Source organism: Ornithorhynchus anatinus, chromosome X1, assembly GCF_004115215.2.
Source record: "Ornithorhynchus anatinus isolate Pmale09 chromosome X1, mOrnAna1.pri.v4, whole genome shotgun sequence".
Lineage (NCBI taxonomy): Eukaryota > Metazoa > Chordata > Mammalia > Monotremata > Ornithorhynchidae > Ornithorhynchus > Ornithorhynchus anatinus.
In genome coordinates, this window is record NC_041749.1 from 13,878,175 (window position 1) to 13,902,660 (window position 24,486).

Consider the following 24,486-nt stretch of genomic DNA (forward strand, 5'->3'; position numbering starts at 1 on the left):
TCATGGCGATATAATTTCCGGGAAGCAGGTGCTGGGCTTTGCTTACCCTTTGCCTGCCTCTGGGGCCAGAGCACTTGCAACCCAAGAACAGGCCACCCAATCCACTCACCATCCTTCAGATGGGGCGCGCCCAGCCAGATAGTTTCCTTACTGACCGGGATACGGCATCGTGGATCTGCTGCTCCTTCTATTCTGCCCTTTCTGTGTTGCCGAGAGAGCCCACCTAGAAACGCTACTGGTTTGTGGGATTTGTAAAATGACAAGAACCTGATGGTCAAGGAGGGAAATACAAGTCCAACCCTGTCTCACAACTGCAAATACTTAAATCTCCTCCAAAGGAGAAAGAATTAAAATAGTGCCAGGATTCCCGTCGGCACTTCGGAGGGGAAGAACCGCTGTTCTCGGTTGCCTTTCAGCGGGTAAGTAAGCCTGTCACGGGGGCTTTATGAATAGATCGGTAATAGTAATAATAATGTTGGTATTTGTCAAGCGCTTACTATGTGCAGAGCACCGTTCTAAGCGCTGGGGGAGATACAGGGTAATCGGGTTGTCCCACGTGAGGCTCACAGTCGTCATCCCCGTTTTACAGATGAGGTCACTGAGGCCCAGAGAAGTCAAGTGACTCGCCCAAAGTCACACAGCTGGTAAGCGGCAGAGCCGGGATTAGAACCCATGACCTCTGACTTCCAAGCCCGGGCTCTTTCCACTGAGCCCCGCTGCTTCTCCCTGGAGAGTCAGTCTGTGTTCTAAGTAAAAATGCTGAAGAAAGAAATTCAGATGTATTCTTGTGGCGGTTATATTTTTCTCGCCCAAGTCGGTGTTTTCGATCACCTTGGCGTAAATCAAGGTATCTAGTGCCTGACCTGTCTACTTTGCCTCAGGGCATTCTTCAGGGGCGCACAAAAAAAACGCTCCTTCCCATCTTTCCCACTTAGCCGTTCATTCAATCATACTTATTGAGCGCTTACTGTGCAGAGCGCTGGACGAAGCGCTTGAGAAAGTATAATACGGCAAAAGGGACCATCCCTGCCCACGACGAGCTCACAGTCTAGGGGGTGGGGAGAAGGACAGGACAAACAAACAGGCATTAATATAAATAAGATTACAGATGATATACATAAGTGCTGTGTGGCGGGGAGAGGGGAAAAGCAAATGGAGTGTGTCGGGATGACACGGAAGGGAGTGGGAGGTGAGGAAAAGTGGGGCCTAAGGGAAGCGGCGTGGCTCAGTGGAAAGAGCCCGGGCTTCGGAGTCAGAGGTCATGGGTTCGACTCCCGGCTCTGCCGCTTGTCAGCTGGGTGACTGTGGGCGAGTCACTTCTCGGTGCCTCAGTTACCTCATCTCTAAAATGGGGATTAACTGTGAGCCTCACGTGGGACAACTCGATGACCCTGTATCTCCCCCAGCGCTTAGAGCAGTGCTCTGCACATAGTAAGCGCTTAAATACCAACATTATTATTATTATTGGAAGGCCTCTTGGAGGAGATGCGCCTTCAGCAGGGCTTGGAAGCGGGAGGAGAGTCATTGTCTGGTGGATTTGAGGAGGGAGGGCGTTCCAGGCCAGAGGTAGGACGTGGACCAGGGGTCGGTGGCGAGACAGGCGAGAGGGAGGCACAGTGAGAAGGTTAACACCGGAGGAGGGGAGTGTGCGGGCTGCGATGGAGGAGGAGAGAAGGGAGGTCAGGTAAGAGGGGGTAAGGGGATGGAGAGCTTTAAAGCCGATAGTGAGGAGTTTTTGTTTGATTCAGAGTTGGATGGGCAAACCACTGGAGGTTCTTGAGGAGGGGGGGTGACGTGCCCCGAACGTTTCTCTAGAAAGATCCTCCGGGCAGCAGAGTGAAGAATGGACTGGAGTGGGGAGAGGCAGGGGGCTGGGAGGTCAGCGAGGAGGCTGATGGAGTCATCCAGGCGGGTTGGGAGGAGTGATTGTACTAACGTAGCCGTTTGGATGGGAAGGAGAGGGCGGATCTTGGCGATATGGTGAAGGTGAGACCAACAGGATTTGGCGACAGACTGGATATGAGGAATATGGGCCACAAAACCGCAGTACTGGGATTCTTTGGGGATAATAATAATAATAATAATGTTTGTTAAGTGCTTACTATGTGCAGAGCACTGTTCTAAGCGCTGGTGTAGAGGGTAATCAGGTTGTCCCATGTGTGGCTCACAGTTAAATCCCCATTTTACAGATGAGGGAACTGAGGCACCGAGAAGTAAAGTGACTTGCCCACAGTCGCACAGCTGACAGGCGGCGGAGCCGGGATTCGAACCCGTGACCTCCGACTCCCAAGCCCGGCCTCTTTCCACTGGAGCCACGCTGCTTCTCGTATAATAGTGATGGCACTTATTAAGCACTTACCATGTGCCATGCACTGTTCTAAGTGCTGGGGTAGACACAGGGTCATCAGGCTGTCCCACGTGGGGCTCCCAGTCTTAATCCCCATTTTACAGATGAGGTCACTGGGGCCCAGAGAAGTGAAGTGGCTTGCCCAGAGTCACCCAGCTGACAAGTGGTGGAGCCGGGATTCGAACCTACGACCTCTGACTCCCAAACCCGGGCTCTTTCCAAAATTTTCTTGGTTGTAGGAACAGTGAAAGAGGGAAGTAATGAGATGGAGAAGCTTTTACTCAATCCCTGGAATAGGTCTGTCCTCTTAAAAGTAATGGTGCCTTATTTAGGGATAAAATTTCTAAATACGATCTGTAAACTCACCGTGGGCAGGGAACACACCTACCAATGCTTTTATCTTTGCTCTCCCAAGTGCGTAATACAGTGCTCCGCACACAGTGAGGGCTCAATAAATACGACTGATTGAGTAGGAAGGAAACCCACGTTGGCTTTCGTCAAAGATTTATGCACGTCGGTTAATCTTGTGAGCAAGTTCGCATTTTGAAAAATTGCTTCCACTTGAAATGGCCATTTGATAGTAAAATATAATTTCTGCTAGCGTGATGTGGAGCGAGGTTGGGATCGACAGAACCAGGGGAACGAAGGTAAAGGAATTAGGCGTTAAAATGATAAATTGTGACGTGGTGGTTGTGACCAAAGTCGAGTGCATTCTTTCCTACCCTTGAATCCAGGTCCGCAAGGTTGACCTGAAGCTAGTAGAGATGCTCTTTGGCTCAGTTCCCTTTAAATGATTTCCTTTTTTCTTCCCACGAGCCCCAGATCTGAAACTTCATCCCTTCTTCTGCTTTAGGTGGCTTAGCTGGTAGTTCTTGTAGCATATGGATAATTATTTTAGTGGGAGTGTTTAGATCCATTTTAAACTCGACTGGATCGCCTCGGCACTAAAATACCGAGTAGAACTTTATGTATATATTTTTAAAGATGAGGAAAATCTGCACGCCCCGTGGGTGTTTGCTTGGAGGATTCTGTTTATCATTCCCGGTGGCGTTGCCCTTAATGACTAAATACTGCGGCTCACACATTCATTGCGGCAAGTTCCAATGTAATTGATGGTAGGAAAAATCAGCCACCGCGTCCGGAGAGGAGGTTCGGGTTGACGGGCAGAGGCGTGGCCACGGCTGGAGGTTGGTCAGGGCAAAACTCCACTTCCAGTTGCCTCGGGGAGAGTTCGGAGGGCCTAAACCTGGCCGATGTGAAGAGGGAGAGAGTCTCCGGCGCGAAGAAGCAGTGAGTTGGGAGTGAGGTAGAGGAAGATGGTTAGTTCGAGGGGAGGCAAGACGAGAACTGGGGTGTAGTTGGTGATGCTGGTGATTAATTAATAATAATAATAATAATAATAATAATGTTGGTATTTGTTAAGCGCTTACTATGTGCAGAGCACTGTCGTAAGCGCTGGGGTAGACACAGGGGAATCAGGTTGTCCCACGTGGGGCTCACAGTCTTCATCCCCATTTTACAGATGAGGTCACTGAGGCCCAGAGAAGTGAAGTGACTCGCCCACAGTCACACAGCTGACAAGTGGCAGAGTCCCGGTTCGAACCCGTGACCTCTGACTCCAAAGCCCGGGTTCTTTCCACTGAGCCACGCTGCTTCTCAATTGAAGGCTTGAGGGGGGAGATTCATTCATTCATTCAATAGTATTTATTGGGCGCTTACTATGTGCAGAGCACTGTACTAAGCGCTTGGAATATACAAATCGGCAACAGATAGAGACAGTCCCTGCCCTCTGACGGGCTTACGGTCTAAGCGGGGGAGACGGACAGACAAGAACGATGGCGATAAATAGAGTCGAGGGGAAGAACATCTCATAAAAACAATGGCCACTAAATAGAATCAGGGTGACGTACATCTCGTTAGCAAAATAAATAGGGTGATGAAGATATATACAGTTGAGCGGACGCTTACGGTGCCGAGGGGATGGGAAGGGAGAGGGGGAGGAGCGGAGGGAGATGGGGGGAGAAGAGGGTTTAGCTGCGGAGAGGTGAAGCGGGGGGTAGAGGGAGCAGAGGGAGAAAGGGAGCTCAGTCTGGGAGGGCCTCTCGGAGGAGGTGAGTTTTAAGTAGGGTTTCGAAGAGGGGAAGAGAATCGGTTTGGCGGAGGTGAGGAGGGAGGGCATTTGAAGGAAGGCCATGGGATGAGGGACTTGGGCGTCCTGGGCAAGGGGCGTTTGTTGTGAGCCCGTCGTTGGGTAGGGATTGTCTCTCCCTGTTGCCGAATTGCGCTTTTTAAGCGCTCAGTGCAGTGCTCTACACACAGTAAGCGCTCGATAAATACGATTGAACGAATGAATGGAATAGACCTTGGCAGGGAGAGACAGAAGGGGAAGTAGATAGGATGGTAGATGAAGAGCGGTTATGCGGAATTGGAGAAGTAGAGGATACAGTCTGTGCTATCTGCGATTATTGTAATAATAATATGGTAGTCGTGAAGTGCTTACTTGTGTGCAAAGCACTGTCCTAAGTGCTGGGGTAGGTACATTAGGTTGGACCCAGTCCCGTCCCTCCTGGGGCTGGCGCTCTTCATCCCCATTTTACAGATGAGGTAACTGGGGCCCAGAGAAGTGAAGTGACTTGCCCAAGGTCACGTAGCGGACACGTGGAGATCGGACTAGAACCCGAGTCCTTCTGATTCCCAGGCCTGTGCTCTATCCATTAAGCCGTACTGCTTCTCCCGTGGGAAGCTATTTCCAGAAGAGGCGGAAATTAGTATCTTAGCCTCCGCCTGTGTGAAAAAGTGTAAATCTAGACCCAAGACTACGCTCGTCACGGGCAGGGAATGCGTCTGTTTGTTGTTGTACTCTCCCAAGTGCTTAGCAAAGTGTTCCGTACACAGTAAGCGCTCAATAAATACGATTGAATGAATAAATAATAATGTTGGTATTTGTTAAGCGCTTACTATGCGCCGAGCACTGTTCTAAGCGCTGGTGGAGACATAGGGTAAGCAGATTGTCCCGCGCGAGGCTCACAGTCTTCATCCCCATTTTACAGATGAGCTAACTGAGGTCCAGAGAAGTGAAGTGACTTGCCCACAGTCACACAGCTGCCAAGCGACAGAGCTGGGATCCATCTCCCTGTTGACGACGATGACTTGTATCTACCACAGTGCTTAGAGCATGGTTTGACACATAGTAAGTGCTTTAAAAATACAATAATAATAACGATAATAACATTTGCCAACTCTTTTCCAGGATTCCCCCTCAGCCCCTGTACCTCATTGAATGGCCTCGATTTTTTTGGACAAAAATCTTCACCACCGATAGCAGATCCACGATGGGCATTCCAATTTTTCTTTGATTCTGTTTATTGCTATTGTTTTTGTCTGTCTGTCTCCCCCGTAAGCCCATCGAAGGGCAGGGACTGTCTCTATCTGTTACCGATTTGTCCATTCCAAGCGCTTAGTACAGTGCTCTGCACATAGTAAGTGCTCAATAACTACTATCGAATGAATGAATGAATAAATGAGTTTTTCTAAATATTATACACACTCTTATGAGATGCACTAAATGTCCAACCTTAACCTGCCTGACCCAGACTAAGTCCCCCTTTTCCTCTGCTCCCCCTTCCCTCCCTATTGCCCCGACCCGCTCTCTCTGCTCCAGCCGCCCCCCGCCCGCCCCACAGCATTATGTTATAATTATATTTATAATAATATTATAATTCTATTGATTTATATTAATGATGTGTATATATCTATAATTCTGTTTCTTTATAATGATGCCACTGATGCCAGTTTACTTGTTTTGATGTCTGTCTCCTCCCTTCCAGACCGTGAGCCCGTTGTGGGCAGGGATCGTCTCTATCTGTTGCCGAATTGTCCTTCCCGAGCGCTTAGTACAGTGCTCTGCACACAGTAAGCGCTCAATAAATAAGATTGAATGAATGAACCTGCCTCCATACACTAAGATAGCTTCAGATGGCCTTCTAGGAATGAATGGAGATTTATCTTCCATGATAATCGCGGTATGAAGCGCTTACTATTTGCCCAGCACTGTTCTAAGCACTGGGTAAGGTACAAGATAATCAAATCGGACACAGTTCCTCTACCACACAGGGTTCACAGTCTGTAGTGGGGAACAGATGCTAAATCCCCACTTTAATAATAATAATAATTATAGTGGCATTTGTTAAGCGCTTACTATGTGCCAAGCACTGTTGTGAGCGCTGGGGGGGATACAAGGTCATCAGGTTGTCCCCCGTGGGGCTCACAGTTTTCATCCCCATTTTACAGATGAGGTAACCGAGGCACAGAGAAGTGAAGTGACTTGCGTAAAGTCACACAGTGGGCAAGTGGCGGAGCTGGGATTCGAACCCGCGACCTCTGACTCCCAAGCCACGCTGCTCAGACAAGGGAACTGAATCCGGGCCTGGGAGTCAGAAGGACCTGGGTTCTAATTCTTGCTCTGTCACTTGCCTCCTGTGTGACCTTAGGCAAGTCACTTCATTTCTCTGGGCCTCAGTTACCTCTTCTGGAAAATGGGGATTAAGACTAAGCCCCATGTGAGGCAGGGACTGTATCCAATTTGCTTACCTCATATCTACCCCAGCGCTTAGAACAGTGCCTGGCACATAATAAACGCTTAGCATATACCATGAAAATGTAACTTGCCCAAGGTCATACGGCAGGCGGGTGGTGGAGCCAGAATTTGAACCCAGCTATTCTGCCTTCCAGCTGAATGCTCTTCCCACTAGGCCACGCTGCCCCTCCAAACTGCAGATGTGCAGACCCCAGATAGATTTGAACTCACAACCCAGTGGAAAGACCCTGGGTTTAGGAGTCGGAGGTCATGGGTTCTAATCCCTGCCCCACCACCTGTCAGCTGTGTGACTGTGGGCAAGTCACTTCATTTCTTGGTCCCTCAGTTACCTCATCTGGGAAATGGGGATGAAGTCTGTGAGCCTCACGTGGGACAACCTGATGACCCTGTATCTACCCCAGGACTTAGAACAGTGCTCGGCGCATAGTAAGCACTTAACAAATCCCAACATTAGTATTATTATTATTATTATTATTATTACAAGTCCAGCGCTCTAACCCCTGAACTATGAAGCTGGCTGCAGTAACAGAGCAACTGTCAGGACCTCAAGTGAGTTCAGACTATAGACTTAAGGTCTAGAAGTTGCCTTCTTATTAAAAATGACTTGTGGCCTGGGAAATATGTCGAAGGAACAATATGGCTACAAAGATAGCACAGTGTATTCTAGCCAGATAATTCTCAGACTGCCGTTAGGGCCAGATTCCAAAAAGACGCTAGAGAATTGAGAGTCTTGTCAAGGCATGGGGATGGGAAAGTTATGGCCAAAAATGAGAGAGTGTGAGTGGCTTTAATGTAATATTCATCTACTGTCTTGAAAACCTCTATTTAAATCATCATACTAAGGAAAATTCCCTCTCAGGGTGGCACCTGGAGAATTTCCAGTCCCTCTGCCGGTCTCGGCTACGGGAGGGAGAGTCAAGCGGAGGCCCGTCCGTTCCGTTCCTAGCCCGGGCCGTGGCTAGCGAGCGGAAGGCCATCGGCTACGAGTCGAAACTCCCCCGCGCCGGGCAGCAGGGGCACGGGAGAGAGTCGAGGGGGGAGACTCGAGTTTATACCAAGAAAACTCTGTGGATCCACCACCGGCACGATTGCAGATGGAGAGCGGGACGTTCTGGGAGAGACGCGTCCGGGGTGTCGCTATGGGTCGGAAAGGACTCGACGGCATAAGACGAGACTAAGGAAAATATATTATAGCTGGAGGAAAATGGCTCCCCTGTTGCCAGAGACAATGGATATAGAAGCAGCGTGGCTCGGTGGAAAAAGCCCGGGCTTGGGAGTCAGAGGTCATGAGTTTGAATCCCGGCTCTGCCACTTGTCAGCTGTGTGACTGTGGGGAAGTCACTTCACTTCTCTGGGTCTCAGTGACCTCATCTGCAAAATGGGGATTAACGGTGAGCCTCACGTGGGACAACCCGACGACCCCGTATCTACCCCAGTGCTTAGAACAGTGCTTGGCACATAGTAAGCACTTAACAGATACCAATATTATTATCATTATTACTGGATAGAGCATGAGTCCGAAGCCGGAGCACCCGGGTTCTAATCCTAGCTCCACCACTTTCCTGCTAAGTGACCTTGGGCAAGCGACTTAATTTCTCTGGCCTCAGTTTCCTTCCCTGCCAAATGGGAATTCCATATCTTTTCTCCCTCCTACCTAGACTCTGAGCCCTAAGGAAAACAGGGACCGTGTCTGGTCCGATTAACTTGTCTCTACCCCAGAGCTTAGAACAGTGCTCGACACATAATATTAGAGAAACAGCGTGGCTTAGCGGTAAGAGCCCGGGCTTAGGAGGCAGAGGTCATGGGTTCAAATTCCAGCTCTGCCACTTGTCAGCTCTGTGACTGTGGGCAAGTCACTTCACTTCTCTGTGCCTCAGTTCCCTCATCTGTAAAACGGGGATGAAGACGGTGAGCCTCACGTGGGACAACCTGATTACCCTGTATCTCCCCCGGTGCTTCAAACGGTGCTCGGCACATAGTAAGCGCTGAACAAATACCAACATTATTATTACTATTCATTATAATGATACTAAAAATAGTAAAACAGCAATAAGCGTAATTGTTAAGTGCTTACTAAGGAGGAGAACAGGTGACATTTTAGAAGGTCAAGCTTTGCAAACCTCATTCTTTATAAGAATGCATTTTGTTACTTGTACGTAGATAGCTTTCGACAACTGGATTTTCCTGGGAGATAGACTCTGTGTAATATTTAATCACCACCATATGGCCGTGTAGGGAAAAGGAGGGGCGGGGCACTTAGTTACTAACGAACAACTTAATAAGCACTTAAGTACCATAAATACCATAAAATAGCAAATGCCATAAAAAAGTAAGAAGAGAGAAAGTGCGATAAACCAGTAGGAAACATTAAGTTGACGAGGGAGTAAGAGGAGAGTAGAAAATTGGCATTCTGCAGAGGAGAAAGGGGAGAATCCTGATACCGAGCCGTCTTTACCTTCAAGTGAATACTTTCCTTATCGAATAATCGATCGATCGACGAATGGTATGTGCAGACCGCTGTACCGAGTGCTTGCGGAGTATAATACAACAGAATTAGCAGATGGTACTTATTAAGCATTTTCATCCCTTTTTAGTCCTGAAAACAAGTTAAATAAGCCTAGATCCTGATCTCTTTGGCACTTTCACACTTAATCTCTACTCTCCAAGACAGGGATAAAATGGGTTGGTTTTCAAACCTTAATAGCACTATTATTAAATCAAGTTACTTGGAAGTGAATTAACCTTCTAGAATGTGAGCCCTTTGTTGAGTAGGGATCGTCTCTCTTGCCGAATTGTACTCTCCAAGCGCTTAGTACGGTGCTCTGCACACAGTAAACACTCAATAAACACGATCGAATGAATGAAGTGAATTAACCTCCTCTCGTTCCCTTACTAACAATTCATGTTATGTTGGCAAGCCGGATAGGCAAACTCATACGTTGGCTTTATAAGAAAAATGCTAATCCATAATATTTTGAATCCTAACAGTTCAGATTATGTTGGCCCGCCGGATAGGCAAACTCATACGGTAGCTTTATAAGAAAATGCTAATCCGTTATATTTTGAATAATTCCGACTTTACGGTTGGATCCAAAATGTGCCTTCAGGATCCCCAAAGGGCAGGGTAGACCAAGGGTCACCTTGGATTTAGACTGGGAGGGCAGCGAAACTACATGGATGTAATCAAGGTGAGGCATTGTTGTTGGTTTCTTTTAAGGAATAAAACACGCAAAAACTTCAACTCCCAAGCCCTGAGAATCTCAGCAAGCCAAGCTAAGAACTTCCCGACTGGTTAAAGGTGAAAACATCAAGGTGGGTAAGGGGTGAGACCCGAAGACCTCAATTATCTAGAAGATTGCCATCATTTTCCATTCCATTCGAAACCGGTTTAACTGGGCTGAGAGACGATTCAGAGTGGAATTCACACTTTTGGAGGTTCTCTTTCCCCATCCGACAGGCTCCGACATTGCCACTTGGCATCTGCGTGGCTTTGGGCAAGTCATTTAACCTCTCTGTACCTCAGCGACCTCATCTGTAAAATGGGGATGAAGACGACGAGCCCCACGTGGGACGACCCGATGACCTTGTATCTCCCCCATCGCTTAGAACGGTCCTTGGCACATAGTGTGCGCTTAACAACATTATTATTATTATGGCAGGAAGATCTAGTTTTTGACCAACGCAGAAGGAAATGATCGTTTGGCTTCTGCAGTGATTATTACGGCAGGTGAATTGGCCGACCAGGCCGAGAATAAGAGTTTGTGACACCAGAGGATGATGTATTTTGGGGCAGGCTGGAAGTTATTCTTCACAGCCTGAAGAGTCGCTCTCTCCACCCACCCCTTCCCACCAAGATCGGGCAGGGTGGCAAGTGCATTCATTCAATTGACTATATGTTAAGCACTTACTGTGTGCGGAGCACTGTACTAAGCGCTGGGGGAAGTACGATACAACAGTAAACAGTGACAATCCCTACCCCCAGTGAGCTCACAGTCTAGAGGGGAACAGTCTGGCCCTTGTATAAAAGGAAGGGCCGCACACCAGAAATGGAGCCAAGTCCCCCTACACCTGCTCCTAGGAAATCAATAAATCGATGTTCTTTATCTCAGTTTCCTCATCTGTAAAAATGGGGATTAAAAAACGTGAGCCCCACGTGGGACGATCTGATGACCCTGTATCTACCCCAGCGCTTAGAACAGTGCCCTGCACATAGTAAGCGCTCGTGGCTCAGTGGAAAGAGCCCGGGCTTTGGAGTCAGAGGTCATGGGTTCGACTCCCAGCTCTGCCACTTGTCAGCTGTGTGACTGTGGGCAAGTCACTTATCCTCTCGGTGCCTCAGTTACCTCATCTGTAAAATGGGGATTAACTGTGAGCCTCACGTGGGACAACCCGATTCCCCTGTATCTACCCCAGCGCTTAGAACAGTGCTCTGCCCATAGTAAGCGCTTAAAAAATAACCAACATTATTATTATTGTGCACTTACTACGTGCAGAGCACTGTACCGAGTGCCAGGGAGAGTACGACAGGATTAGCGGACAGGTGAACTGCCCACGAGGAGTTGCCCGCATACGCGGCTCCTCCGCCACCGCTAACCTCCTCACTGGGTCGCGTTCCCGTTTGTCGACCCCCGACCCACGACTTGGAACGGCGCCCCTCCTCACGTCGGCCAAACCAACTCTCTTCCCCTCTTCCAAGCCCTCCTGAGAGGTCACCTCCTCCAGGAGGCCTTCCCAGACTGAGCCCCCCTTTTCCCTCCGCCCTTCCACCCCTCCCCATCCCCCCTGCTCCCTCCCTCTGCTCTACCCCCTTCCCCTCCCCACAGCACTCCTATTTATCTGTACATATTTATTGCTCTATTTGTTCTGTTAATGATGTGCACTTATCTATAATATTTATGCTGATGCTATTGATGCCTGCCTACTTGCTTCGTTTTGTTGTCCGTCTCCCCCTTCTAGACTGTGGGCCCATTGTTGGGTAGGGCTTGTCTCTATCTGTTGCCGAATTGGACTTTCCAAGCGCTCAGCACAGTGCTCTGCACACAGTAAGCGCTCAATAAATACGATTGATTGAATGAATGAGTTTACAGCCCTAGAGGACTATTCCCTTCCTCTACCTACTTCTAAATCAATGAAAGGTATTTACTGAGCAACTTCTGCAAGCAGAACTCTGCCCTAAGTGCTCTGTCTCCTTTCCTCCACTCTTCGATTTCCTTCTTCCCCTTTCTTCTTTCCCATTTAACCCCCCACACCACATGCGCGCGCACACTTAAAGGTCATTCATTCATTCAATCAATCATATTTATTGAGCACTCACCGTGTGCGGAGCACTGTACTAAGCCCTCAGAAAGTACAATTCCGCCACAGAGACAATCCCTACCCAACAATGGGTTCACAACGGGTCATGAGCTTGAGAGACAGGGAGGATGGGGGTGCTGTCAAATTATTTTTTTATGGTATTTGTTAAGCGCTTACTATGTGCCAGGCACTGTACTAAGCGTTGGGGTGGATTCAAGCAAATCGGGGTTGGGCACAGTCCCTGTCCCACGTGGGGCTCCCAGTCTCAATCCCCATTTTACAGAAGAGGTAACTGAGGCCCAGAGAAGGGAGGTGACTTGCTGTAAATCACCGAGCAGACAGGTGGTGGAGCTGGGATTAGAACCCATGACCTGCTGACTCCCAGGCCCATGCTCTACCCACTCCATCACGCTTTAATGTGATGGGAAAGTTCACAATACTATCATGGCTACTTCGCCTGAAAAGGCCAGTGGGCTGGCAAGGTAAATATCTTCTTTTAATAATAATAATAATAATAATAATGGTATTTGTTAAGTGCTTACTATGTGCAAAGCACTGTTCTAAGTGCTGGGGGGATACAAGGTCATCAGATGGTTCTATACGGGGCTTACCGTCTTAAGTCCCATTTTCCAGATGAGAGAACATTATTATTGGTATTTGTTAAGTGCTTACTTGAGAAGCAGCGTGGGTCAGTGTAAAGAGCCCGGCCTTGGGCGTCAGAGGTCATGGGTTCGAATTCTGCCTCTGCCACTTGTCAGCTGTGCGCCTGTGGGCAAGTCACTTCACTTCTCTGGGCCTCAGTAAGCGCTTAACAAATACCAACATTACTATTATTATGTGCAGAGCATTGTTCTAAGCGCTGGGGTAGATACAGGGTCATCAGGTTGTCCCACGTGAGGCTCCCAGTCTTCATCCCCATTTGACAGACGAGGGAACTGAGGCCCAGAGAAGTGCAGTGACTTGCCCACAGTCACCCAGCTGACAAGTGGCGGAGTCAGGATTGGAACCCATGACCCCTGACTCCCCAGCCCGGGCTTTTTCCACTGAGCCCCGCTGCTTCTCTGCTGCTGTGTGACTGTGGGCAAGTCACTTCAATTCTCCGGGCCTCAGTTCCCTCATCTCTAAGCCCGTCAAAGGGCAGGGACTTTGTCTGTTACCGATTTGTCCATTCCAAGTGCTTAGTACAGTGCTCTGCACATAGTAAGCGCTCAATGAATACTACTGAATGAATGAATCTGCAAAATGGGGATAATAATAATAATGTTGGTATTTGTTAAGCGCTTACTATGTGCAGAGCACCGTTCTAAGCGCTGGGGGAGATACAGGCTCATCAGGTTGTCCCACGTGAGGCTCACGGTTAATCCCCATTTTCCAGATGAGGTAACTGAGGCTCCGAGAAGTGGTTGACAAGTGGCAGATGCGGGATTCGAACCCCTGACCTCTGACTCCCAAGCCCGGGCTCTTTCCACCGAGCCACGCTGCCAAGACTGTGAGCCTCATGGGGGACAACCCAATGACCCTGTCTCTCCCCCGGCGCTTAGAACAGCGCTGTGCACATAGTAAGCGTTTAACGAATACCAACAGTATCATTATTATTATTTTGAACCAGATGGCCTTGGGGCACACTTGGGAGCTCAAGGCTAGGACTGGATGTGCTGCCTCTAGGCTGTAAAATCGTTGTGGGCAGGGAATGGGGAAGGTGGGAATGTGTCAGAGTGTTTTATTGAACTCTCCCAAGCGCTTAGTACAGTGCCCTGCACATAGTAAGCGCTCAATAAATACTTTGGCCTGACTGACTCCCAGAAGCCTCCACGGCACCATTGCCCTTAGGCGCCCATGACCCGGCAACACAGCCACACTTCTTCCCCCCCGCCAGGGGCCTTTTCCCCGCCCCCTCGCCCATCTCCGCCAATGGCGGACAAGCTTGCATCCCTGTCATCCAATGGGAAGCCCGGAGACGCCCCGTCCGGGTGCGAGCGAGCCAATGGGAGAAGAGAGAAGGAGCCAATGAGCAGCCGGCTTTCTCTTTATCCCACCAGAGTCTCTTTCGATTTATTTTCTACGGGAGCCGGGCCGGACCCAAAGACCTGACGTTGAAAACCCCCTTCGCGTTCGGCCCCTAAGGTGGCCTGGGCTACTGCGCATGCCCGGGGGTTGCCACTCCAGAGGTGGGAATTTGCTCTCAATAATCATAATGTTGATATTTGTTAAGCGCTGACTATGTGCAGAGCACCGTTCTAAGCGCTGGGGGAGATCCAGGGTCATCGGGTTGGCCCACGTGAGGCTCCCAGTCTTCATCCCCATTTGACAGATGAGGTCACTGAGGCCCAGAGAAGTGACTTGCCCACAGTCACGCGGCTGACAAGTGGCAGAGCCGGGAATAATCATAATAATATTCATTCAATAGTATTTATTGAGCGCTTATTATGTGCAGAGCATTGTACTAAGCGCTTGGAATGGACGATTCAGCAGCAGAGACAGTCCCTGCCCAGTGATGGGCTTACAGTCTAATCAGGGGAGACAGACAGACAAAAACAATAGCAATGAATAGAATCAAGGGGATGTACTGATGGCATTTATTAAGTGCTAACTATGTGCAAAGCACTGTTCTAAGCGCTGGTGAGGATACAAGGTCATCAGGTTTTCCCACATGGGGCTCACAGTCTTCATCCCCATTTTAATAATAATGATATTGACATTTGTTAAGCGCTTACTATGTGCCGAGCACTGTTCTAAGCGCGGGGGGAGATACCGGGTCATCAGGCTGTCCGAAGTGGGGCTCACAGTCTTCATCCCCATTTTAATAATAATAATGTTGGCATTTGTTGAGCGCTTACTATGTGCCGAGCACTGTTCTAAGCGCTGGGGGAGATACAAGGTCATCAGGTTGTCCCACGTGGGGCTTACAGTCTTCATTCCCGTTTTACAGAGGAGGTCACTGAGGCGCTGAGAAGTGAAGTGACTTGCCCAAAGTCACACAGCTGAAGGGTGGCAGAGCCGGGATTAGGACCCATGACCACAGATGAGGTCACCGAGGCACAGAGAAGGTAAATGACTTGCCAAAGTCACATAGCTGACAGGTGGAAGAGCTGTGATTCGAATCTATGACTTCTGACTCCTAAACCTGTGCTCTTTCCACTAAGCAACACTGCTTCGCTGTTAAGCGCTTATGTGGGTCGGAAAAGTCAGTAGCATCACCCTGGAAATGGTGAATGCTAAAGGGGTGAGGCAGGCCATGAAGGCGAAAGGAGGACCAAGAAAATATTAACAGCAATGAATAAATTTGCAAAAAAGAAAAAAAGAGAATATTCCACTTCTGGTGTGCAGCCCTACCTTTTATACAACTGAGGCAGGCCATGAAGGCGTAAGGAGGAACAAGAAAATATTAACAGCAATGAATAAATTTGCAAAAAAAAAGAGAATGTTCCACTTCTGGTGTGTAGCCCTACCTTTTATACGATGGCCAAACCGCTCCCCTCTAGACTGTGAGTTCGTTATGGGCAGCGATCGTCGCCATTTATCGTTGCGTCGTACTTCCCCAAGCGCTTAGTACAGTGCTCTGTACACCGTATTGATCAGATTTGCCAAAAAAAGGGCATATTCCTTTTGGAAGCTCTCGCAGAGGCTAGTTTTATTTGTGCAACACTGTAAAAACACATTTAGGGGGTGGCACGCCTTTCGGAGCAGGAGTGTATTAAAACATAGTGTGATACATTACACTACACTTATTATTAATCCGATTTATTGAACAGTTGCTGTGTGCAAAGCACCGTACTAAGCATCTGGGAGAGTACAGTATGACATCAAACCCATTCCCTGCCCACAACGAGCTCACTGTCACAGCAGTCAGCTTGTCGTGGGCAGGCGATGTGTCTGTTTATTGTTGTCCTCTCTCATGGGCCTAGTATAGCACTCTGCACACAGTGAGCACTCAATAAATACGATTGAATGAATGAAAGAAAGCTACCCGGCAACCAAAGGGCCTTCCTCTGGGCCGGTCAGAATGGACTGGTGGGAGGACTGTTCCCCCCCACCGGTTCCCCGACCCCTAAAGTCTTAAACGTCTGCAGCGGGGCAGCTTCCCGGCATTTCGTCTCCCGTCCGCAGGTCCGTGCTGGGTAGAGAGCACGGAAGCAGCATGGCCTATGGGGAGCACCATGGCCTGGTAAATAATGTGGGTATTTGTTAAGCGCTTACTATGTGCCGAGCGCTACCCCAAGCGCTGGGGTAGATACGAGGTCATCAGGTTGTCCCACGTGAAGCTCACAGTCTTCATCCCCATTTTACAGATGAGGGAACTGAGGCCCAGAGAAGTGAAGTGTCTTGCCCTAAGTCACACAGCTGACAGGTGGCGGAGCCGGGATTAGAACCCAGGACCTCTGACTCCTAAACTGGGGCTTTCCACTGAGCCACGCGGCTTCTCGATCCAGGCCTAGTGGATCGAGCAAAGTCCTGGGAGTCAGAAGTCATGGGTTCTAATCCCCGCGCGGCCACTTGTCTGCTGTGTGGGCAAATCACTTCACTTTTCTGTGCCTCAGTTCCCTCATCTGTAAAATGGGGGTTGGGACTATGAGTTCCACATGGGACAAGGGACTGCATCAATTTGCTTGTATCCATCCTCAATTTGCTTGTATCCATCCTAATATTTAGTAGAGTGCCTGGCATATAGTAAAAACAAATACCACCATCATTATTACTATTATTTATTGAGCGCTTACCGTGGGCAGAGCACTGAAGTAAGTGCTTGGGAAGGGACAATAGAGCCACAAAGGGTGACAATGCCTGCTCTCTGCACCACAAAGGCCTTCCGCTATCACTGCTTCTTCATCACCTTGCAAATAAAAAACTGTGTGGGTGAGTGACTGCTCCTTGCCCTCCTCTATCCCACCTAAACGCTGGCACCTTTGGGTGAGCCGGGTGTGGGGGGTGGCGGCAGGTCTTGGAGCCGGAAAAAGAGGGGAAGAGGAGGAGGAGGAAGAGGAGGAGAATAAATAGAAGGGGACGAGAGCGGGAAGAGAAGATGAGAAAGAGGAGAAGAGGATAAGAACAGGAAGAAGAGAGGAGGAGGAAGAAGAGGGGAAGGAAGAGGAGAGGAGGAGGAAGAGAAGAGGAGGAGAAGCAGAAGTAGAAGAAGAAGAAGGGGAGGAGAGGAGGAAGAGAAGATGAGGGACAGGGGAAGAGGATGAAGAGGAGGAGAAGATAAGAAGAGGAGGGAAAGAGGAAAGAGGGAAAGAGAAGGGGAGAAGGAGAGGAAGAGGAGGAGGAAGAAGTGAGGAGAAAGAGGGGGAAGGAGAAAGAGGGGGAAGGAGAAGGAGGAAGAGGGGCAGGAGGAGGAGAAAGAGGAGGAGAAGTAGAAGGGGAGGAGGAGAGGAAGAGAAGGAGGAAGAAGAGAGGAGGAGGAGGAGAAGGAGGAGGGGGAAGAGAAGGAGGAGGAGGGGCAGGAGGAGGAAGAGGAAGAGAAGAAGGGGAGGAGGAGAGGAAGGGAAGGAGGAGAGGAAGGGAAGGAGGAGAAGTAGGAGAGGAAGAGAAGGAGGAAGAAGAGAGGAGGAGGGGGGGAAGAGAAGGAGGAGGAGGGGCAGGAGGAGAGGAAGGGAAGGAGAAGAAGGGGAGGAGGAGAGGAAGGGAAGGAGGAGAAGTAGGAGAGGAAGAGAAGGAGGAAGAAGAGAGGAGGAGGGGGGGAAGAGAAGGAGGAGGAGGGGCAGGAGGAGAGGAAGGGAAGGAGAAGAAGGGGAGGAGGAGAGGAAGGGAAGGAGGAGAAGTAGGAGAGGAAGAGAAGGAGGAAGAAAGGAGGAGGAGGGGGGGAAGAGAAGGAGGAGGAGGGGCAGGAGGAGGAAGAGGAGGAGAAGAAGGGGAGGAGGAGAGGAAGGGAAGGAGGAGAGGAGGGGAAGGAGGAGAAGTAGGAGAGGAAGAGAAGGAGGAAGAAGAGAGGAGGAGGGGGGGGAAGAGAAGGAGGAGGAGGGGCAGGAGGAGGAAGAGGAGGAGAAGAAGGGGAGGAGGAGAGGAAGGGAAGGAGGAGAAGTAGGAGAGGAAGAGAAGGAGGAAGAAGAGAGGAGGAGGGGCAGGAGGAGGAAGAGGAGGAGAAGAAGGGGAGGAGGAGAGGAAGGGAAGGAGGAGAGGAAGGGAAGGAGGAGAGGAAGGGAAGGAGGAGAAGTAGGAGAGGAAGAGAAGGAGGAAGAAAGGAGGAGGAGGGGGGGAAGAGAAGGAGGAGGGGGGGGGAAGAGAAGGAGGAGGAGGGGCAGGAGGAGGAGCCCGGGCGGGGGTCGGGGGTCAGACGGGCCTCTGCGGGACCAGGCCCCGCGGCGGCGGAGGAGGAGGAGGAGGAGGAGGAGGAGGAAGGGGGGGGGAGGAGGAGGAGGAGGAGGCAGAGCAGAGAAAGGGCCATCCCCCGGGGCTGGGGCTGGGGCGCCCACCGACCCTCAGTGGGGCGGGGGCTCCTAGTAGTGCTGCTGCTGGTGGTGGTGGTGGTGGTGGGCGCTCCCTTTTCCTCCTCCTCTCCCTCCTCTTCCTCCTCCCCTCCCCGCCGCCGCCGCCGCCGCCTCCGGGGCCGGGCCTGCCCGGTGCCCGCCGGGCCTCCTCTCCTCTCCTCTCCTCCCCTCCCTCCGTCCCTCCCCTGGCCTTGCCCGCGGTGCCCGCTCCTCCTCCTCCTCTCCTTCTCCTTCTCCTCCTCCTCCTCCTCCTCCTCCTCCTCCTCCTCCTCCTCCTCCTCCTCCTCTTCTCTTCCTCCTCCTGCCGCTCCTCCTCGATCCCCGCGCGGGGCACCATAGGCGGCTCAGGCGCCAAGATGTCCACCCGACTGGTCTGCCGGGAAGCCAGTCACGCCGGCAGCTGGTACACCGCCTCAGGTACACCCTCCTCTGCCCCTCCGGCCCCCTCGCCCACCCGGGGGGGGGGGTGTCCCTCAACGGTCAGCCTGCCCCCTGCCCCCTGCCTCGGCCTCTCCCTCCCTCCCCCCCTTCCACCAGGGCCCGGCTCCTCCTGCTCCCCGACCGAGGACACCCCAATCCCCCCTAAATCCCCCCTAAATCCCTCCCCCCCCCCCCACCCCGGGGGCAGTTGGCCCGGCCCGGCCTCCCTCCGGCTCCATCGGTCCTCCGGGCCCGGTCCTTTCCTCCTTTCCCCCCCTCCTTCCCCCCACCCAACCCCCAACCCATCTAGGGGCTGCCATCCCGACCCCCCCCCCCCCCATCTCCCACCCTTTCCCTTTCCATCCCCTCTTTCATCTCGCCCCGCTTTACCCTCTTTTCCCAGTCCCCCTTCCCCCTAACCTGTCCCCCCTCTTTCTCCAATTGCCCCTTCCCCCTCTTTCTCCGATCATCCCCTCCTCCTTTTTCTCCAATTGCCCCTTTCCCCCTCTTTCTCCAATCATCCCCTCCTCCTTTTTCTCCAATTGCCCCTTCCCCATCCCCTCCTCCTCCTTTTTCTCCAATTGCCCCTCCCCCCCTTTCTCCAATCATCCCCTCCTTCTTTTTCCTCCAGTTACCCCTTCCTCCTTTTTTTCCAACTGCACCTTTCCCCCTCTTTCTCCAATTGCCCCTTTCCCTCCTTTTCTCCAATTGCCCCTTTCCCCCCTTTTCTCCAATTGCCCCTTTCCCCCCCTTTTCTCCAATCGCCCCTTCCCCCTTTTTCTCCAATCGCCCCTTCCCCCCTTCTCCAATTGGCCCTTCCGCCTTTCTCCAATTGCCCCTTCCCCCCCCCCCCCCCCCCGCACTCCAACTGCCCCCCCCCCCCCCGCACTCCAACTGCCCCCCCCCCCCCCCCCCGCACTCCAACTGTCCCCTTCCCCCCCACTCCAACTGCCCCTTTCCCCAACTCCAATATCCCCCCTTCTCCAACTGCCCCTTTCCCCCCTTTTCTCCAACTGCCCCTTCCCCCCCCCCCCCCCTCCAACTGTCCCCTTCCCCCCTACTCTAACCGCCCTTTCCCACCTCCAATATCCCCCCTTCTCCAACTGCCCCTTTCCCCCCCTTTTTCTCCAACTGCTCCTCCCTTTCTCCAATTGCCCATTTCCCCCCTTTCTCCAACTGCCCTCCCTCCATTTTTCCAACTGCCCCCTCCCACTTTCCTAGTGCCTCTCTTCGCTTCTGCTTCCTTTCCCCTTCCCCCTCCTCCCAAAGCCGAAAGCGAGGCCCGGCCTTCTCCTTGGCCCTCTTTTTCCTCCTCCCTTTCCTCTCCGTCTCAGAGGGGAAGATTGCTAATCCCTCTCTCCAAAGGAAAGGGTTCCCTCTACCTGTTTCTCCTGCTCATTTCACTGTCCAGTGAGGAGGTGGATTTTTGGAGGTGTACCCCCCCCCCCGAGAGGTTGGGGGCTTTGGGGTGGTCTCCTTGGCTCCTTTTGTGGGGGGTCCGTTGTTGCTATCGTTCATTCAAGGTGCAGCTGGAGTGGCTGAGTCAGCACATCTCCCAAGCAGCCTGACAAATTCCAGTCTCCAACAACATCCCTATCGGGCAGGGGCCTGGACCACGGTGTAATTCCCAGTTGAGGGAACCGTCTCCCCTCCCGTCTTGCCTGCAAACATGGCAGTGTGCTCAGGGGGAGATATTTTAAGGTCTTCCTCCCCACCCCTCTCCCGGCACCGAGCTACAGGCGGATTTTCCTGGCTGATTTTCAGGAGACCGTATTTCGAGTAGGTTAAGAAAGGAGGCCTCGCTGTCATCCGTAGTTCCTTTCAGTCATGTGCGCTAGATGCCGGCCCCGATGACTACGGGCGAAATGATTCCGGGTCTTGAATCTCGGAGCCTTCCCCCACCGGTGTAGTTTGGGGACAGACGGGAAGGATCGGGGAGGACGTTCTACCGTGGCGGTGAGGGATCCGGCCTGTTTTTAAAGGGCTCTATTTCCAAATTTGATAGCCTAAAAAGAGAAAAAGAATAATGCGCACGATTAGACTGGCGGCCGACTAGTTTTGCGTCTGGCGAGGTCACTGCTTTTAATTTCTACGTGGAAAACGCCGTGTAGGTCGACTGTCACAAACGTTGAATTGCCTGTCGCCCGGCACCTGAGAATATGTCATTCGTTTCATCCCTTTTCGGCAGATGGGAGAGCAGATGCAGGAGAAATTCAGTGATACGCACAGATCCACGGTGGCGTGGAATTTGAGAACCTGGAGTTCTGATTTCTGCACCTGGTCAAAGTGCACTAAGCTCCGGAGACCCTTAATTTTAGATTTCCAAACAAAAACCTTCCTCATTCTCCTTACGGGGAAGCAATTTACTTAATTCTTTCTTGACTGATTGCAAAAAAGTGGTCATTTCCCCCGATGTGCAACTTCCGTGCAGACCTCCCCTTTCGCCCGTCCCCGTTCTTGCCCGCACACGGTGAAAATACTTCTTTAGCAGATGCTTTTATTTCATCTGTGTGGTTAGTAAACGCTCAGTAAATACGATCGAATGAAAGCCCCGGGTCCTGAACTTCGCTGGCTGATGGTGGCAACGGGGACTCTGAGGCCGCTGGCGACCGCCTGCTGGTTTGTTCTTCATTCAGTCGTATTTATTGAGCTCTTACTGTGCGCCAAGCACTGTACTAAGCGCCCGGGTGAGCACAGTATATTCATGGCACCACCGCATAGCCTGGGTACTCTGATGTGGTCACTTTGGCCGTCGGTGGGTTTTGGGGCTTCGTAATCTCGCAGGCATTCATTCATTCATTCGATAGTATTTATGGAGCGCTTACTATGTGGAGAGCACTGTACTAAGCGCTTGGAATGTACAGTTCGGCAACAGATGGAGACTCGCCCTGTGTTGCTCCCTTGCCCGCCCACTCCTTCACTGCTCTCCGGACCCCGACGAGATCCTGCCCGGCAGGGAAGAGAGGGAGCGAGTGGCGTTCAAACCACTGTTCGAACCACTGGCGCTAGCATCTGTTTCTCCTCCCACGTGTGCTGTCCTGAAGTTTTTGAGGCAGAGCGGGGCCGAGGTTCTTCTGTCATTTATTATGGGAAACTCTGTCATCTGCCTGTCTTAATATCTTTGTCCCTGACATTTTTGCCATAGTTTACAGACTTCTAGAGGGCAGGGACTATGTTTTGCTCTTAATTTAGCACAACAGCTGGAGAAATAGAAGGTTGGGTTTTTGTTTTTTTTAAAACCCCTTTCCGACGGTGATGGGATAGACGTAGTTCCCGAAAAGCCAGGATCTGTTATCAGCCAGTTTTTACCGTTCGTTTTCACGAGTCGTTTAAAACGTACTAAAATGTTATTTATCCTAAAATTCGGACATGTGACTTGGGAAATATCTTTGTAGATCATTCAGTAAAGATTCCTTCCCGATAAGGCGAAATTTAATTTAAGTTAAAAAAGCTAATTCCATCTTGTTTAGCCTCAGCCTATTATTTGGCAAAATGCCTCGTTTCACTAGTTCACCGTACACTTTTTATACTAATTCTGTTCGATTATTGCAATTAAGATCTTTAATGTAAAATGACTTAGACTTTCCAGTGTTGTTGACAGATGAAGTCATTTATGAAAATGGCAGTGTGAATTACTTAAGAAAGTAGATATGAAGAGCTCTGCAGATCGCCTAACTTCTAAGACTGAAGAAAGGCTCAAAAATGTTTCTTTAAAACTTTAGGGTTTTTTTTTTTTTTGTCTCTCGAAAAGAGGAGGTGGATTTAATGTGCTGGTAAATGAAAGAGTAGCTTTTGATTCTTTGTAGGTTACTCCCTCTAGGCGGAAATAGTGACTAGAACCCGGGCCTGGGAGTCAGAAGGGCCTGGGTTCTAATCCCAGATCTGCCACTTGTCTGCTCAGTGACCTTGGGCAGTTCGCTCAACTTCTCTGTGCTTCAGTTACCTCGACTGTAAAATGGGGATTCAGACTCTGAGCCCCGTGTGGGGCAGGGGACTCTTGTCTGTATCCGCCCCAGTGCTTAGCAAAGGCTCTGACACATAGGAAGTGCTTAATAAATGCCACAATTACTGTTAGGAATAGGGCATCTCCTATGAATATCACCCCCAGGGTGGTGTTACCGCTTCTTGAGCTGAGCACATTTCCTGGAGGAAAGATAATGGGGAGACTAATATCTGTTCCCGTTGTTCTTTTGGAGTCTCTGAGTAAGCGCTCAATACTTGGCACGTAGTAAGAGCTTAACAAATGTCATCGTTATTATTACTATATTCAAGGCCACGAATCAGTCAGACAGTGGTATTTACTGAGGTCTTACTGTGTGCAGAGCACTAGATTGAGGCCTAAGTAGAGAAAATAGACACATCCCTGCCCTCAAGGGAATTAGAATCCTTACAGACCTTAAATTATAGGCTAGTGTAAAGAGAGGCACGTTGAGGATGTTGGGGAAGTGTGAGTACTTAAATCTTTAGTGGGTATGGACCCAGGGGAATAAGGAGGGCAGAAGATAGGTTGGGGTTTTTACTGCAGTGGGGTCACGGGGCCTTGTATTTTCCTTCAACCATGAACCTTTTGTGAAACGGCGGTGCCCCGACTCATCTGGAGATTTCCTAAAGTCAGAAGAGCAGCGTGGCTCCGTGGAAAGAGTCCGGGCCGGAGAGCCAGAGATCATGGGTTCAAATCCTGGCTCTGCCACCTGTCAGCTGTGTGACTTTGGGCAAGTCTTCACTTCTCTGTGCCTCAGTTACCTCATCTGTAAAATGGGGATTAAGACTGTGAGCCCCACGTGGGACCACCTGATCACCTTGTAACCTCCCCAGCGTTTAGAACAGTGCTTTGCATGTAGTAAGCGCTTAACAAATGCCATTATTATTATTATTATTATCAAAGTGTCACAGTAGAACAGGGGAAGAGCCTAGCCCTTACGTAAAGTGCAACTGGGGTGGGTCCGGCCGATATCACGGTGAGTCGTGCACTCGGGAGATAGTATTGCACCCCTGCAGAAAAATCGAAATGGGGTAAAGAGGCTGGAGAAACAGATAAGTGACGGGGAGATGCAGATCCAATATCTGCTTGCTAACAGTAATTGCTCATCGGGTTACCGGAAATCATTTTTAAAACTAAACAGTGGCAGGTGTTCTACTTTTTGAACCATCTTCACCCACTCCTGCTGTATTCTTTGTTTTTAAGTAAAAGTATTTAGGGAAATGATTCTCAAGGAGAATCTGGACCTCTTCTTGTTGGCCCCTGAGACTCTCACCCGATTCCTTCCAGTCTTCTAGTAGTAGTAATCGTATACATCAATCAGTCAAGGGTTTTTATTGAGCGCTCACTGTGGGCAGAGCACTGTGCTAAGCACTTGGGAGAGGTCAGTATAACAGAGTTGGTAGACACGTTCCCACACTCT

At 50.5% G+C, this 24,486-nt stretch overlaps 1 protein-coding gene across 2 annotated transcripts in view; it reads left to right on the top strand.

Moving 5' to 3' along the window:
- Positions 1 to 18,916: 18,916 nt before the first annotated feature.
- MEMO1 (mediator of cell motility 1) overlaps positions 18,917 to 24,486 on the top strand; it is a 79,646-nt gene continuing 74,076 nt past the window's right edge. Inside the window, exon 1 of one of the 2 annotated variants that reach the window (XM_029050214.2) lies at positions 18,917 to 19,081. In XM_029050214.2, the coding sequence (XP_028906047.1) occupies positions 19,021 to 19,081 (61 nt within the window). In that variant the 5' untranslated portion in view covers positions 18,917 to 19,020. The remainder of the gene's footprint in view (positions 19,082 to 24,486) is intronic. The other variant, XM_029050213.2, reaches the window with a different exon arrangement.